At 66.1% G+C, this 17,037-nt stretch overlaps 1 protein-coding gene across 1 annotated transcript; it reads left to right on the top strand.

Annotated features, from left to right (window-relative positions):
- Positions 1 to 17,012, top strand: JAK3 (Janus kinase 3). Its single transcript, XM_068170941.1, has 23 exons — positions 1 to 230; positions 611 to 734; positions 845 to 956; positions 1,600 to 1,745; positions 2,186 to 2,468; positions 3,186 to 3,308; positions 3,659 to 3,816; positions 4,604 to 4,715; positions 5,229 to 5,415; positions 6,297 to 6,421; positions 7,404 to 7,535; positions 7,621 to 7,705; positions 7,802 to 7,935; positions 8,475 to 8,613; positions 8,705 to 8,856; positions 10,636 to 10,786; positions 11,923 to 12,062; positions 12,423 to 12,612; positions 13,311 to 13,435; positions 14,144 to 14,316; positions 15,398 to 15,515; positions 15,983 to 16,093; positions 16,178 to 17,012. The coding sequence occupies exons 1-23, from the start codon at positions 2 to 4 to the stop codon at positions 16,292 to 16,294; spliced, it is 3,366 nt and encodes a 1,121-aa protein (XP_068027042.1). The 5' UTR covers position 1; the 3' UTR covers positions 16,295 to 17,012.
- Positions 17,013 to 17,037: the final 25 nt, after the last annotated feature.

The raw sequence follows: 17,037 nt of genomic DNA, 5'->3' as shown, positions 1-17,037 counted from the left end.
CATGGCGCCAGGGGGCGAGGAGACGCCGCTGATCGGGGGCAGGTCCTGCAGCCTCTCCTCCACCGAGGCTGGCACCCTCCAGGTGTTCCTGTACCACCGGGCACCTGCCCCCTCCAGCCCCCCGGGCACCCCCGGGCCGCCCAGCCTGGGCACCGCTGCAGGCTTCCTCACCTTCACCTTCGGCCAGTACACAGCAGAGGAGCTCTGCGTGAGGGCTGCCAAGGCCTGTGGTGAGCAGCACCCCCTGGCATGGCGGGCACAGGGCACCAGGCGTGGGCACAGGGCACCAGGCGTGGGCACAGGGTACCAGTCATGGGCTCAGGGCACCAGGCGTGGGCTCAGGGTACCAGGCGTGGGCACAGGGCGTTGGATGTGGGCTCATGGGAGCAGCCGTGGGCACAGGGCACTGCCATAGGCTTGGGCCATTGGGCACGGCCATGGGCACTGGGTATGGGCTTGGGGCACCCAGCCACGGGCTTGGGACACTGGGCATGGGACACTGGGCATGGGGGCATGGGCACTGGGCACAGGTTTGGGGTGCTAGGCAGGGTCTCAGGGCCCCAGCCATGCCCACCCTGGGCAGGGGGTGCCCACACTGCTCTGTGCCCAGGCGTGGTGCCCGTGTGCCACTCGCTCTTCGCCCTGGCCACCGAGGACCTCAGCTGCTGGTTCCCCCCCAGCCACCTCTTCAGGGTGGACGAATCCTGCACCCAGGTGGTGCTGTACAGGATCAGGTACAGCCCTGGCACCCATGCCAGCCCTGGCACCGTGCCAGCCCCGGCAGTCTGGGGGCTGTGCCCCATGGGGGCAGTGGTACTGAGCTCCCTCTCTGCTCTGCCCCCAGGTTCCTCTTCCCCAGCTGGTGTGGGCTGGGGCAGTGCCAGCGCTGCCAGCTGCCCAGTGGCACTGCCAGCCCCGTCCTGGACTACCTAACCATCGACTACCTCTTTGCCCAGGTGAGCCCTGCCAGGCTGGCAGCATCGCCCCCACCCTCGGAGCCCACCCCCAGAGCCCTGCTTGGCACCAGAGAGCCTCGGGGCAGCGATGCTCTGCACCACCCTGGGCAGTGCCACCCTCCCTGCACCACTCTGGGCAGTGCCACCCTCCCTGCACCGCCCTGGGCAGTGCCACCCTCCCTTCTTCATCACCCTGGACAGTGCCACCCCTCCCTTCACCATTGGGCTTGGGCTTGGGCACTAGGCACTGGGCACTGGGCATGGGGGCACAGGTCAGAGGCTTGGGGCACTGGGCAGGGTCTCAGGGCTCCAGCCATGCCCAGCCTGGGCACGGGGTGCCCATCCTGCTCTGTGCCCAGGTGTGCTGCCCATCTGCCACCCCCTGGCTCTGGGGCAGGCTGTGACTCCTGGGGGCACTGGGGCTGGAGCTGGCATCGGGGGGTGAGCAGCAGGGACCACCCCAGAAGGCTGAGGGCAGCTGGCATGGCCTCAGGCACCACCCAGGGCACTGAGTCTCTGTGCCAGGCTCATGGAGGTCAAGCCAGGGTGGACAGTGGGGCAGGGGGGGGACTGGCACAGGGACTCTCTGCCCACCCCCCCAGACCCCCCCCCGGGCCTCACCCAGCCCTTGTCCCCTGCCCAGTGCCGCAGTGACTTCGTTGGGGGCCGCCTGGCAGTGCCACTCAGCCTGCCCACCCAGGAGGAGTGCCTGAGCCTGGCACTGCTGGACATGCTGCGCATCGCCAGGGAGCAGGGGCACAGCCCCCAGCGCCTCTGCAGCCTCCTCAGGTGAGCTGGGGGCTGTGGGCACGGCCTGGCATCCCTGGGCACGGCCCAGCGGCCTTAGAGAGAGATTGGCACCTGTGGAAAGAGTCTGGCATCTGTGGGGGCGGGCAGCAGCCACTGGGAGAGCCTGGCACCCATGAGGACAGCCTGGCACCCATGGGGAGAGCCCAAAACCCATGAGGACAGCCTGGCACCCATGGGACCAGCCTGGAACCCATGGGGAGAGCTCAGAACCCAAGGGGACAGCCTGGCACCCATGGGGGAGAACCCAACACCCATGGGATCAGCCTGGCACTGATGAGGGTAGCCTGGCACCCATGAGGACAGCCTGGCACCCATGAGGGCAGCCTGGCACCCATGGGGGGGAGGGCTCAGAACCCATGCGGGCAGCCTGGCACCCCTGAGGCCAAAGCTGTCCTCCCCCTGCCCCCCGGTGCCCGCAGCTACAAGAGCTGCCTGCCGGTGGCGCTGCGGTGCCAGCTGCAGCAGGAGACCTTCCTGACCCGCAAGCGGCTGCGGCGCCGCTTCTGCCAGGCCCTGCGGCGCCTGGGGGGGTGCCAGGCCGATGGGCACTGCCTGAAGCTCAAGTACCTGCTGGACCTGGGGCGGCTGCAGCAGCGCTGGGCACAGGAGAGCTTCGGCGGGCGCCTGCCAGGCGCTGCCAGGGGCATCTCCCTCCACGTGGCCGGGGAGAGTGGCATCAGCTGGAGCTGGGAGGGCAGCCAGGTGAGGGAGGGCACGGGGCAGGGTGATGCCAGGTCCTGCCAGGGCTGGGTGGCTGTGCCGGGGGGGATGGTGGTGCCAAGGGTGGGTGGTTGTGCCAGGGGTGGGTGGTTAGGCTCAGGGTAGGTGGTTGTGCCAAGGGTGGGTGGCTCCATCAGGCATGGGTGGTTGTGCCAGGGCCTGGGTGGTTGTTCCAAGGGTGGGTGGTGGTGCCAGGGCAGGGTCTCTCTAGCAGGGTTGGGTGGTTGTGCTAGGGCTGGGTGGCAGTGCCAGGGATGGGTGGCAGTACCAGGGCTGGGTGGTTGTGCCAGGGCTGTGTGGCAGTACCAGGGCTGGGTGGTTGTGCCAGGGCTGGGGGGCGATGCCAGGGCTGGGTGGCAGTGCCAGTGCTGGGTGGCAGTGCCAGGGCTGGGTGGCAGTGTCAGGGCTGGGTGGCAGTACCAGGGCTGGGTGGCAGTACCAGTGCTGGGTGGCAGTACCAGGGCTGGGTGGCAGTATCAGGGCTGGGTGGCAGTACCAGGGCTGGGTGGCAGTGCCAGGGCTGGGTGGTTGTGCCACGGCTGGGTGGCAGTGTCAGGGCTGGGTGGCAGTACCAGGGCTGGGTGGCAGTGCCAGGGCTGGGTATTTCTCCTGTGGCCGGGTGGCCCTCTCGGGGTCTCAGGGTGGGGCCCTGGGGCCGTCCCTGGCGCTGCCTCCTCCTCCTCCTCCTCCTCCCGCCAGGGCCGGCAGCACTTCTGCGACTTCCCGGAGCTCAGCGACGTCAGCCTCAGGCAGGCCGGCAGGGAGGGCGGCCCCGCGGAGCGCCGCCTGGTGGCCATCAGCAGCACTGACAGCAGGGTGCTGGTGAGGAGGGGCACCAAGGCCGCGCTGTGCCCAGGCTGGGGTTGGCATGGGGCTGATTGTGCCTTTGGTGCATGCCCAGGCTGGGGTTGATGTGGGGCTGATTGTGCCCAGGCTGGGGTTGGCGTGGGGCTGACTGTGCCCAGGCTGGGGTTGGCGTGGGGCTGACTGTGCCCTCGCTGGGGTTGGCATGGAGCTGACTGTGCCCAGGCTGGGGTTGGCGTGGGGCTGATTGTGCCCACGCTGGGGTTGGCATGGAGCTGACTGTGCCCAGGCTGGGGTTGGCGTGGGGCTGATTGTGCCCACGCTGGGGTTGGCATGGGGCTGACTGTGCCCTCGCTGCCTGCCCACAGGAGGTGGAGCTGCCCTCGCTGCAGCAGGCTCTGTCCTTGGTGGCTCTCCTGGATGGCTACTACCGGCTGACTGCCGATGCCCACCACTACTTCTGCCGGGAGCTGGCACCTCCACGGCTCCTGGAGGACTTGGAGAACCTGTGCCACGGGCCCATCAGGTGGGTGCTGCCAACCCCACTCCTGGGGGACGCTGCTGGGGGCGGGTTTGGGCTCCTCACCCCGGGAAGGACATTGGGAGGCTGGAGCAGGTCCAGGGGAAGGCAATGGAGCTGGGGAAGGGTCTGGAGAGCAGGGCTGGGGAGGAGCAGCTGAGGGAGCTGGGGGTGGTTAGTGTGGAGGAGAGGAGGCTGAGGGAGACCTCATTGCTCTCTACAGCTCCCTGAGAGGCTGCAGGGAGGTTGGGGTTGGGCTCTGATGCCTAGGAGCAAGCAAGAGACCAAGAGGAGATGAGCTCAGGTTGCCCCAGGGGAGGCTCAGCTTGGCCTTGAGGAACAATTTCTGCCCCTTGAGGCTGGTCCAGGCCTGGCCCAGGCTGCCCAGAGGGCAGTGGTGGAGTCCCCAGCCCTGGAGGGGTTCCCAAGCCCTGGAGCTGTGGTGCTGAGGGCCAGGGGTTGGTGGTGCCCTGGGGCAGTGCTGGGTCGAAGGTTGGGCTCTGAAAGGTCTTCTGTGGGCTGGGGAAGAGATCTCTGGGGCAGGAGCCACGAGAAGAGGTGGGCACTGGCTCCCATCCTGCCCACTGTGGGCATCGGGTCCCATCCTGCCCATTGTGGGCACCAGGTCCCATCTGTGGTGGGTCACACCATCCTGCCCACGGTGGGCACTGGGTCCCATCCTGCCCACTGTGGGCAGCCCAGCACCCTCCAGCTTCGGAGGCAGCATGCTGTGGTGCCAAGCTCTCCCCCAGGGCGGAGGCACAGCACCCCTGACCCTCCCTGGGGTTGGCAGCTCGGAGTTTGCCATCCGGAAGCTGCAGGTGGCAGGGAGCCAGCCAGGGCTGTACCTCCTGCGCCGCAGCCCCCAGGACTTCGACAGCTTCCTGCTGACCATCTGTGCCCAGGTGAGACTGGCACTGCCACTGCCACTGCCACTGCCACCCGCTGGGCTGCTGGCACCGCCTGGCCTCCGAGCTGGGTGCTGTGGGCATCGCTGGGGACGGGGAGGAAAACACAGGCTGAGGGCTGGCACCCAATGGGGTGGTGCCAGCAGTGATGGTGCCCTTTGGGGTGGGCACTCACTGGGGTGGTGCCACTGGGGATGGAGCCCTTTGGGGTGGGCACTCAGTGGGATGGTACCACCAGGGATGGTCCTTTGGGATGGGCACCCAATGGGATGGTGCCACCCGTGGTTGGGTCCTGTGTGACGGGCATGGTGGGCACAGTGGGTGCTGTGGGCACCACCGGCGATGGGGAGGGACTCACGGGGCTGAGGCCTGGCACGCAGCAGGGGTGGTGCCACCGCGGGTGGGAGCCTTTGGGGCGGGCACGCCGCTGGGGCTGCTGCGGGCGCGGCCGGGGCCGGGGCCGGGCTCTGGGGGTGCCCTGCGGTGCTGACCTTGGTGCTGCCCCTGCAGAGCAGCTCGGGCCGGGACTACAAGCGGTGCCTGGTCCGCAGGGACGAGGAGGGCAGCTTCTGGCTCTCGGGGGTGGCACGGAGGTTCTGCAGCCTGCAGGAGCTGCTGGGCACCTACCGGCACCGCGGGCTGCAGGCAGAGGGTGCCCGCATGAGGCTGGCTGCCTGCTGCCCGCCCCTGCCCAGAGGTGAGGGGGCAGGGGGGAGGGAGGGCATGGACCGGGGGGTGTGACGTCATAGAGAGGGGAGTGATGTCACAGAGAGATGTGTGAGGTCATGGAGGGGTGTGTGAGGTCATACAGAGATGGGTGACATAATAGAAAGGGGGTGTGATGTCATAGGGAGGTGTGTGACATCATAGAATGGCTGTGTGACACCACAGAGTGGGCTGTGCTATGTGACGTCACAGATAGCTGTGTTGCATCACAGAGGGTAGTGTGACATCACATAGGGGCTTGATGACATCACAGAGGGGCAGTGTGACGTCATCGAGTGGGCAGTGTGATGTCACATATGATCTGTGACGTCACATGGGAAGCTGTGTGACACGACAGAGGAGCAGTGTGACGTCACAGATGAAGTGTATGACGTCACGAAGGTCAATGTGACGTCACATATGGACAGTGTGACATCACAGAGACACAGTGTGATATCACAGAAGGGCAGTGTGACGTCACAAAAGGGGCAGTGTGACGTCACAGAGGGCCAGTGTGGATTCACAGAAGGGGATGTGTGACGTCACAGAATGGGCAGTGTGACATCACAGAATGTGCAGTGTGACGTCACATAGTGCAGTGTGATGTCACAGAGGGGCAATGAGACATCACAGATGGGCTGTGTGATGTCACAGAGGGGGCAGTGTGATGTCACAGAGGGGCAGTGTGACATCACAGAGGGGTAGTGTGGAGTCACAGGGGGTGTGACGTCACAGAGGGGCAGTGTGGAGTCACAGAGGGGCTGTGTGACGTCACAGAGGGGGCAGTGTGCCAGCCTGCAGCAGCTTCGTGCCACCCCCCGGGCCGTGTGTGGTCCGGGGGCAGGCGGTGAGGTCCCAGCTGTGCCCCCCCAGAGAGGTCCAACCTGCTGATCCTGCGCAGCAGCCGCCCCCAGCCCCCCCCGGGCTCCCCTGCCGGCCCCCAGCGCAGCCTCTCCCAGATGGTCTTCCACAAGATCCACCCCCGGGGGCTCACCAGGGTATGGGGCAGGGGGTGAGGGGGGGCTTGGGCCATGGCCACCACTCCTCCATCTCCCATGGCCACCACTGCTCCATGCCCCATGGCCACTACTGCCCCATGGCCACCACTGCTCCATGCCTCATGGCCACCACATCTCCATCTCCCATGGCCACCACTGCTCCATCTCCCATGGCCACCACTCCTCCATGCCCCATGGCCACCACTGCCCCATGGCCACCACACCTCCATGCCCCATGGCCACCACATCTCCATCTCCCATGGCCACCACTGCTCCATGCCCCATGGCCACCACTGCCCCATGGCCACCACACCTCCATGCCCCATGGCCACCACATCTCCATCTCCCATGGCCACCACTCCTCCATGCCCCATGGCCACCACTGCCCCATGGCCACCACTGCTCCATGCCCCATGGCCACCACTCCTCCATCTCCCATGGCCACCACTCCTCCATGCCCCATGGCCACCACTGCCCCATGGCCACCACACCTCCATGCCCCATGGCCACCACTGCTCTATGCCCCATGGCCACCACTCCTCCATGCCCCATGGCCACCACTGCTCCATGCCCCATGGCCACCACATCTCCATCTCCCATGGCCACCACTGCTCCATCTTCCATGGCCACCACTGCTCCATGCCCCATGGCCACCACTGCTCCATCTCCCATGGCCACCACTGCCCCATGTCCCATGGTCACCGCTGCCCCATGGCCACCACTGCTCCATGCCCCATGGCCACCACTGCCCCATGCCCCATGGACACCACTGCTCCATGCCCCATGGACACCACTGCTCCATGCCCCATGGACACCACTGCTCCATCTCCCATGGCCACCACACCTCCATGCCCCATGGCCACCACTGCCCCATGGCCACCACTGCCCCATGCCCCATGGCCACCACTGCCCCATGCCCATGGCCACCACTGCTCCACGTCCCAAGGCCCCATTGCTGAGCCCTGTCCCCTCCCCTGTGCAGGGGGAGAGCCTGGGGCAGGGCTCCTTCACTCAGATCTTCAGGGGCCTGAGGAAGGAGCAGCAGGAGGATGGAGAGCTCCAGACCCAGGTGGTGCTCAAGGTCCTGGACGGCAACCACCGCAACTGCGCCGAGGTGAGGCTGGCACCGGCCTGACGCCCTGCCAGCGCCGGGCAGGCGCCCGGCAGCCAGCCCTGACCCGGCTCTGCCCCACTGCCAGTCCTTCCTGGAGGCAGCCAGCACCATGAGCCAGCTCTCCCACAAGCACCTGGTCCTGCTGCTCGGCGTCAGCCTCGGCAAGGAGAGTGAGTGCCAGCCGAGCCCCTCCCCGGGCACTGCCAGCCCCCGGTGCCACCTGCCCGGCCTGCCTGCACTGCCGGCTCCGTGTCTGCCCCCAACAGGTATCATGGTGCAGGAGTATGTCAGGTATGGGCCCCTGGACCTCTACCTGAAGAAGAACCAAGGTGAGGGCAAGGTGACCACGAGCTGGAAGCTGCAGGTGGCCAAGCAGCTGGCATATGCCCTCAACTACCTGGTGAGCTGGGCATCGCTGTGCCCGTGGGTGCTGCCTGTCCTCCCAAGCCCTCAGCCCACAGCTCTCACCCACCCAGGGCCTGCAGCTCCAACACAGCCTGGAGCTCCTCATCTGCAGCCTCCAGAACCCATGGCCCATGGCCCATGGCCACCACTGCCCCATGCCCCATGGCCACCACACCTCCATCTCCCATGGCCACCACTCCTCCATCTCCCATGGCCACCACTGCCCCATGCCCCATGGCCACCACACCTCCATGCCCCATGGCCACCACACCTCCATCTCCCATGGCCACCACTCCTCCATCTCCCATGGCCACCACTGCTCCATCTCCCATGGCCACCACTCCTCCATGCCCCATGGCCACCACACCTCCATGCCCCATGGCCACCACTCCTCCATCTCCCATGGCCACCACTCCTCCATCTCCCATGGCCACCACTCCTCCACGCCCCATGGCCCCAGCTCATCCCTGCCCCAGCCCTGCCACCCCTGGAGCTGCCCCACAGCGCTGCTCCTGGTGCCTCTCCCTGGTGCAGGAGGACAAGAGGATCACCCATGGCAATGTCTCTGCCAAGAAGGTCCTGCTGGCCCGGGAGGGGGACGTGGCCACCGGCAGCCCTCCCTTCATCAAGCTCAACGACCCTGGAGTCAGTGTCACCGTCCTGGCCAAGGAGAGTGAGTGCCCAGGCCTGACCTGGCATGCTGGGGGGGTGGCAGAACCCCCCTGGCGGGTGCTGACCCCACCTGTCCCCACCTCTGTCCCCAGTGCTGGTGGAGAGGATCCCCTGGGTGGCCCCCGAGTGCCTCAGTGACCCCAAGAGCCTGGCGCTGCCAGCCGACAAGTGGAGCTTTGGGGCAACCCTCTGGGAGATCTTCAGTGGTGGCAACATGCCAGTGAGCCTGCTGGAGCCCCCCAGGGTGAGACCCCCTGCATCCCAACCCTCCTGCCCCCTCCCACTGCATCCCAATCCTCCTGTCCCCTCCCACTGCATCCCAATCCCCCTGCCCCTCCCCACTGCATCCCAACCCTCCTGCCCCCTCCCCCTGCATCCCAATCCCCCTGCCCCATCCCACTGCATCTCAATCCCCCTGCCCCTCCCCACTGCATCCCAACCCTCCTGTCCCCTCCCACTGCATCCCAACCCTCCTGTCCCCTCCCACTGCATCCTAATCCCCCTCTCCCCTCCCCACTGCATCCCAACCCTCCTGCCTCTCCCACTGCATCCCAACCCTCCTGTCCCCTCCCACTGCATCCTAATCCCCCTCTCCCCTCCCCACTGCATCCCAACCCTCCTGCCTCTCCCACTGCATCCCAACCCTCCTGTCCCCTCCCACTGCATCCTAATCCCCCTCTCCCCTCCCCACTGCATCCCAACCCTCCTGCCTCTCCCACTGCATCCCAACCCTCCTGCCTCTCCCCACTGCATCCCAACTCTCCTGCCCCTCCCCACTGCATCCCAATCCTCCTGCCCCTCCCCACTGCATCCCAATCCTCCTGTCCCCTCCCCACTGCATCCCAACCCTCCTGCCTCTCCCCACTGCATCCCAACCCTCCTGCCCCTTCCCCCTGCATCCCAACCCTCCTGCCTCTCCCACTGCATCCCAACCCTCCTGTCCCCTCCCCACTGCATCCCAACCCTCCTGTCCCCTCCCACTGCATCCCAATCCCCCTCTCCCCTCCCCACTGCATCCCAACCCTCCTGTCCCCTCCCCACTGCATCCCAACCCTCCTGTCCCCTCCCACTGCATCCCAATCCCCCTCTCCCCTCCCCACTGCATCCCAACCCTCCTGTCCCCTCCCCACTGCATCCCAACCCTCCTGCCTCTCCCACTGCATCCCAACCCTCCTGTCCCCTCCCACTGCATCCCAACCCTCCTGTCCCCTCCCATTGCTTCCTAATCCCCCTCTCCCCTCCCCACTGCATCCCAACCCTCCTGCCTCTCCCACTGCATCCCAACCCTCCTGTCCCCTCCCACTGCATCCCAATCCCCCTCTCCCCTCCCACTGCATCCCAACCCTCCTGCCCCTTCCCCCTGCATCCCAATCACCCTGCCCCTTCCCACTGCATCCCAACCCTCCTGCCCCTTCCCCCTGCATCCCAATCACCCTGCCCCTCCCCACTGCATCCCAACCCTCCTGCCCCATCTCACTGCCCCCAGCCTCTGCTCTCTCACCCACTGCCTGGGGCAGGTCCCTTGCCACCCATCCCACCATGGAATTTCCCTGCTGGCCAGAGGCTCAGGTGCCCCAGCTCATGCTGGAAACAGGGGCATCTCTTGGAGGATGGATCTGGGCACCCCTGGCACCCAGGGCTGGGGTCTCACACAGGGCTCTGAGCCCCTCCCCATCCCCCCAGTCCTCTGGGTGTAGCAGAGGAGTGGCCACAGGCTCCACAGCACCACAGGGCTGGGCAGTAACCAACCCCAGCCCAGCCCAAAACCCTGCAAGGATCCTGGAGGTGTCCAAGGCCAGGCTGGCTGAGGCCTTGAGCCACCTGGGCTGGTGGGAGGTGTCCCTGCCCAGGGCAGGGGGTTGGGACTGGATGATGTTTAAGGTCCCTTCCAACCCAAGCCCTTCCCTCCATCCCTGCTGCAGGGCGAGGGCTTGGTGCGACCTGAGGAGCTCCGTGGGGGCTGTCCCGGGGGAGGCAGCCTCAAACCCAGCCCCAACCACCCCTCTCTGCCCACCCCCTGCAGAAGCTGGAGTTCTACCAGAGGCAGCTCCAGCTGCCAGCCCCCAAGTGGACTGAGCTGGCCACGCTGATGGCTCAGTGCATGGACTACCGGCCCCAGCACCGGCCCTGCTTCCGCGCCCTCATCCGGGACCTCAACAGCCTCATCACCTCTGGTGAGCCCCGGGGGAGGGGGGCTGGAGGGACACACACCTGCCCTGTCGTCAGAAACATTGAATCAGTAAGGTTGGAAAGACCTCAGAGATCATCCAGCCCAACCTCTCACCCAGCACCTCCTGACTGACCAAACCATGGCTCCAAGGGCCACATCCAGACCCCTCCTGAACACCTCCAGGGATGGGGACTCCACCTCCTCCCTGGGCAGCACATCCCAATGGCCAACAACTCTCTCTGGGAAGAATTTCTTCCTACCAGCCAGCCTGAACCTCCCCTGGCACAGCTTGAGACTGTGTCCTCTTGTTCTGCTGCTGGCTGCCTGGGAGAAGAGCCCAACCCCCACCTGGCTCCAACCTCCCTGCAGGGAGTTGCAGAGAGCAAGAAGGTCTCCCCTGAGCCTCCTCTCCTCCAGGCTAAGCAACCCCAGCTCCCTCAGCCTCTCCTCACAGGGCTGTGCCCCAGACCCCTCCCCAGCTTTGTTGCCCTTCTCTGGACACCTTCCAGCAGCTCAACCTCTTTCCTGACCTGAGGAGCCCAGAACTGGACACAGGACTCCAGGTGTGGCCTCAGCAGTGCTGAGCACAGGGCAGGATGAGCTCCCTGCTCCTGCTGGCCACAGTGCTGCAGGCCAGGCTGCCCTTGGCCTTCTTGGTCACCTGGGCACACTGCTGGCTCATGTTCAGCTGTTGTCCACCCAAGGTCCCTTCCTGCCTGGCTGCTCTCAGCCACTCTGCCCCCAGCCTGTAGCACTGCCTGGGGTTGTTGTGGCCAAAGTGCAGCCCCTGGCACTTGGACTTGTTCAATGCCATCCTGTTGGCCTCTGTCCATCTGTCCAGCCTGGCAAGGTCCCTCTGCAGAGCTCTCCTACTCTCTAACAGATCAACTCCTGCCCCCAGCTTGGTGTCAGCTGCAAATTTACTGCTGATGGACTCAATCCCCCCATCCAGATCATCAGTAAAGATATTGATCAGGCTGGGGCCCAGCACTGATCCCTGGGGCACACCACTGGTGCCTGGCTGCCAGCTGGCTGTGGCACCATTCACCACCACTCTCTGGGCACAGCTCTCCAGCCAGTTCCTGACCCAGAAGCCCCTCTGGGTGTCCTCACCCCTCCCACCTCACCTCCCCCCCCCAGATTATGAGCTGCTCTCAGACCTGTCACCCAGCGACGTGGCACTGCAGGACAGCTTCTGGGGGTGCCAACCCCTCAGCCTGTGCCAGGACCCCACACACTTTGAGGAGAGGCATCTCAAGTACATCTCACTGCTGGGCAAGGTGAGGAGGAGGGAGGGGGGGCAAAAGGGGGGCTCCTCCCTAAGACTGGCTGGGCAGAGACTGGCCGGAGAGCAGCCCTGGAGAAAAGGCCTTGGGGGTGCTGGGGGAGGAGAAGCTCAAACAGGAGCCAGCAGAGAGCACTTGCAGCCCAGAGAGCCAAGCAGAGCCTGGGCTGCAGCAGGAGAAGTGTGGCCAGCAGGGCCAGGGAGGGGATTCTCCCCCTCTGAGACCCCACCTGGAGCACTGTGCCCAGGTCTGGAGCCTCTGTTGCAGGCAGGGTCTGGAGGTGCTGGCAGGTGCCAGGCTCCCCCTGAGCCTCCCTGTCCTGCACCCCCCACGGCTGGCACCCCACCCGGGCAGGGCAACTTCGGGAGCGTGGAGCTGTGCAGGTATGACCCCCTGGGGGACAGCACCGGGGAGCTGGTGGCAGTGAAGAGGCTGCAGCAGGATTCGGCCAAGGAGCTGCAGGACTTCCAGAGGGAGATCCAAATCCTGCACTCCCTGCAGCACGACTTCATCGTCCAGTACAGAGGGGTCTGCTACAGCAGGGGTGGGCATGGCACCGGGCAGGGCACGGGCATGGCGGGGGCAGAGGGTGGGCATGGGGTGGGGCAGGGAATGGGCATGGATTGGGAGGAGTGGATATGGAATAGGGCAAGGAGTGGGCATGGCATGGGATAAGGAATGGGCATGGATTGGGCAGAGAATGGGCATGGAGTGGGAGGAGTGGATATGGAATGGGCATGGATTGGAAGAAGGAATGGGCATAGCATGGGCTAGGGAATGGGCATGGATTGGGCAGGGAATGGGCATGGATTGGGAGGAGTGGATATGGAATGGGGCAAGGAATGGACATGGATTGGGAGAAGGAATGGACATGGATTGGGAGAAGGAATGGACATGGATTGGGGCAGGGAATGGGCATGAATTGGGCAGAAAATGGGCATGGATTGGGGCAGGGAATGGGCATGGATTGGGGCAGGGAATGGGCATGAATTGGGCAGAGAATGGGCATGGATTGGGAGAAGGAATGGGCATGGCATGGAGCAGGGAGTGGGCATGGATTTGGGCAAGGAATGGGCATGGATTGAGGCAGGGAATGGGCATGGCATGGGCTAAGGAATGGGCATGGCACGGGGCAGGGGTCGGGCAGGGGCTGGCAGGGGTCGGGCAGGGGCTGGCAGGGGTCAGACAGGGGCTGGCAGCGCTGTGCCCGCTGTGGGCAGCTGGCACTGGCTCCCGGGGCAGGGCGCCGCGGGCTGCGGCTGGTGATGGAGTTCCTGCCCAACGGCTGCCTGAGGGACTACCTGCAGAGGAACCAACCCCTCCTGGACCACAGCACCCTGCTCCTCTATGCCTGGCAGATCTGCAAGGTGGGGCTGGCACAGGGGGTGGCAAAGGGGGGGGGTGGCACAGGTGGGGATGGAGCAATGGCACAGCTCAGCCAAGGGGTCCTGGTCCAGCTTGGGTGAGCCCTGGGGATGCTTCTGGGGGGCCTAGAATGTCATAGACCAGCTGGGGAGAGCCCTCAGGTGGGTCTTGGGCTCCCCAGAAGGTGATAGTCCAGTGGGAGAGAGCCCTCAGGTGGGTCCTGGTCCCCCCAGAGGGTCACGCTCCAGCTGGGGTGAGCCCTGGGGATGCTGCTGGGTGCTGGCTCTATTCAGAGGGTTATGGTCCAGTGGGGATGAGCTTCAGGGATGCTGCTGGGTCCTGGCCCCACCAGAGGGTCATGGTGCAGCTGGGGTGAGCCCTCAGGTGGGTCCTGGTCCCCCCAGAGTGTTGTGGTCCAGCTTGGGTGAGCCCTCAGATGGGTCCTGGTCCCCCCAGAGGGTCATGGTGCAGCTGGGGTGAGCCCTCAGGCGGGTCCTGGTCCCCCCAGAGGGTCATGGTGCAGCTGGGGTGAGCCCTCAGGCGGGTCCTGGTCCCCCCAGAGGGTCATGGTGCAGCTGGGGTGAGCCCTCAGGTGGGTCCTGGTCCCCCCAGAGGATCATGCTCCAGCTGGGGTGAGCCCCTGGGGATGCTGCTGGGTCCCGGCCCCACCAGAGGGTGGCAGTGCCAGGCAGTGCCTGCATGCCACGCAGGGCATGGAGTACCTGGGGGAGCAGCGCTGCGTGCACAGGGACCTGGCCAGCAGGAACATCCTGGTGGAGAGCCAGAGCCACGTCAAGATCGGGGACTTCGGGCTGGCCAAGCTGCTGCCCCAGGACAAGGACTACTACGTGGTGCGAGAGCCTGGGCAGAGCCCAGTCTTCTGGTGAGGGCTGGCACCGGGGTAGGGCAGGGCAGGGGGGGCACAGGGAGCTGCCATCCTGGGCAGGGGAATTGGCACCAAGCTGAGTGGTGCTGGAGGGAAGGGGCTTGAACAAGCTGCAGAGGTAGGAGCAAGCCCTTGGAGAGCAGCAAGGCTCAGAGGGTGCCAAGAGGGTGCCAAGGTCCCAGAAGGTGCCAAGGAGGGTGCCAGGGAGCACACAGAGCTGCAATCCTGGGCATGGGAATTGGCACCAAGCTGAGTGGTGCTGCTGGGGAGATGCTGGAGGGAAGGGGCTTGGACAGGCTGCAGAGGTAGGAGCAAGCCCTTGGAGATCAGCAGGAGCAAGGTTCCTGCAGCTGGGTCAAGGAGATGCCAAGGAGGGTGCCAGGGGTGGCACATGTCAGCTGGTGACAAACTGCCCAGGAGCCAGCACTGGTCCCTGGCAGCCCAGAGCCAGCTGAGTGCTGAGCTGCAGCCAGAGCAGGGAGAGCAGCAGCACAGGGAGGGGATTCTGCCCCTCTGCTCTGCTCTGCTCAGCCCCCACCTGCAGCACTGCCTCCAGCTCTGGGGCCCCCAGCACAGGAAGGACCTGGAGCTGCTGGAGAGACTCCAGAGGAGGCCACAGAGAGGATCAGAGGCTGCAGAACCTCCCCTGTGGGGACAGGCTGGGAGAGCTGGGGCTGTGCAGCCTGGAGAAGAGAAGGCTGCAGGGAGACCTCAGAGCAGCCTTCCAGTACCTGAAGAGGCTCCAGGGGAGCTGGGGAGGGACTGGTGACAAGGGCTGGGAGTGCCAGGATGAGGAACAATGGCTTTGAGCTGGGAGAGGGAAGAGTGAGAGTGGAGACGAGGAAGAAATTGTTGAGAGTGAGGGTGGGGAGAGCCTGGCACAGGCTGCCCAGGGAGGCTGTGGCTGCCTCCTGCCTGGAGGTGCTCAAGGCCAGGCTGGATGAGGCCCTGAGCAGCCTGGGCTGGTGGGAGGTGTCCCTGCCCATGGCAGGAGGTTGGCACTGGAGGACCTCCGAGGTCCCTTCCACCCCAGACCCTGAATCCCCCTGGCTGCAGCACTCAGCTCCCTCCCCTGCAGGTACGCTCCGGAGTCCCTGGCAGACAACCTCTTCTCCAGGGCCTCTGACACCTGGAGCTTTGGAGTCCTCCTCTATGAGCTCTTCACCTACAGCAACAAGAGCAAGAGCCCCTCCGAGGTGAGACCCCCGGGGCTGGGGTCCCCTTCCCCCCCCCGGCTCCCTTTGACCCTTGGGATGAGCCCAGGGTCTGGCTGTGGTTGCCCCCAGCTGCTGGTTCCCCACTCTGAGAGTTGCCCTCCTGATGGTTGCCCATTCTGATGGTTGCCCATTCTGAGGGTTGCCCCCCCTGATGCCCGCCCCCCTGCTGGTTGCCCCCCCTGATGCCCACCCCTCTGCTGGTTACCCCCTGATGCTCACCCCCCTGATGCCCACCCCCCTGATGCTCACCCCCCTGATGCCCACCCCCCGATGCCCTCCCCTCTTCTGGTTGCCCCCCTGATGCCTGCCCCTCTGCAGGCTGCCCCCCTGCTGGCTGCCCCCCCCGATGGCTGCACCCCTGATGCCCTCCCCCCCGATGCCCACCCCTCTGCTGCCCTCCTCCCCGATGCCCACCCCCCCGATGCCCACCCCTCTGCTGCCCGCAGGAGTTCCTCCGCATGCTGGGCGCCCCCAAGGCCTCGCAGCTCATCTGCCACTTGCTGGAGCTGCTGAAGGACAACCAGCGGCTGCCGGCGCCCCCTGGCTGCCCCACCGAGGTCAGAGGCCTTGCCTGGCACCATGGGGGGGGGCGTCCTGCTGGGGGTGGTGCCCCCCTGATGCCCCTGTGCCCTGTCCCGCAGGTGTACTCCCTGATGCTGAGCTGCTGGGCGTTCAGCCCCGGCTCCAGGCCCTCCTTTGGGGAGCTGCTCCCCAAGATCGAGCTGCTGAGGGACAGCAGGAGCAAAGCCCACGGGTAGCCCCCCCTGCCAGCCCACTGCTCGCCCCCCAACTAAGCATCCCAGCAGCCCCTCGCCCCTTCCCCCAGCTCCTTCCCCCCAGCCTCCCAGCTCCCCCTCAGCCACCCAGTTTCCCCCCCAGCTTCCCCTCAGCCACCCATCTCCCACTCCCAGCTCCCCCTCAGCCACCCATCTCCCCCCACCCAGCTCCCCCCTCCCAGCTCCCCCTCAGTCCCCCAGTTCCCCCCCCAGCTCCCCAGCTCCCCCTCAGCCACCCAGCTCCCCCCTCCCAGCTCCCCAGCTCCCTCCCTAGCCACCCAGATCCCCCCCAACCCCCCACCCAGCTCCCCCTCCCTGACTGCCCACCTTCCCCCTCCCCAGGTCCCCCCTAGCCTCCCAGCTCTGCCCTCCCCAGCCCCCCAGCTTCCCCCTCAGCCCCTCAGTTCTGCCCCCAGCTCCTCAGCTCCCCTCCCCAGCCACCCAACTCCCCCCCCACAGCCATGCAGCTTCCCCCTCAGCCCCCAGCTCCCCCTCCCCAGCTCCCCCCCCAGCTCCCCAGCCACCCAGATTCCCCCCCCAGCCTCCCATGTCTCCCCTCCCCAGCTCCCCCTCCCTGACCCCCCAGCTCCCAACCAGCCCCCAGCAGAGTCGCCGGTGCCAAGGAGGAGCCTGGATGGGCACAGGGGCAGGAGGCTGGCAGGGAGCAGTGCCAGGGCGGCTTGAGGGGGGGCGGGGGGGTTCGGGGGGGGGGGGGGGTGCAAGGA

This window comes from Melanerpes formicivorus, unplaced genomic scaffold (assembly GCF_026170545.1).
Source record: "Melanerpes formicivorus ecotype bairdi unplaced genomic scaffold, bMelFor1.0.p_v2 SCAF_902, whole genome shotgun sequence".
In the NCBI taxonomy this organism is placed as follows: domain Eukaryota; kingdom Metazoa; phylum Chordata; class Aves; order Piciformes; family Picidae; genus Melanerpes; species Melanerpes formicivorus.
This window is presented reverse-complemented; position numbering and strand designations above follow the sequence as displayed.

What these genes read in the sequence shown, in the direction of transcription:
- JAK3 (XM_068170941.1), top strand. Translation starts at nt 2, where the DNA reads ATGGCGCCAGGGGGCGAGGAGACGCCGCTGATCGGGGGCAGGTCCTGC. An exon ending in GGAGCTGGGAGGGCAGCCAG is followed by an intron (nt 2,469 to 3,185) that starts GTGAGGGAGGGC and finishes TCCTCCCGCCAG; the next exon opens with GGCCGGCAGCACTTCTGCGA. An exon ending in AGGGGTCTGCTACAGCAGGG is followed by an intron (nt 12,613 to 13,310) that starts GTGGGCATGGCA and finishes CTCCCGGGGCAG; the next exon opens with GGCGCCGCGGGCTGCGGCTG.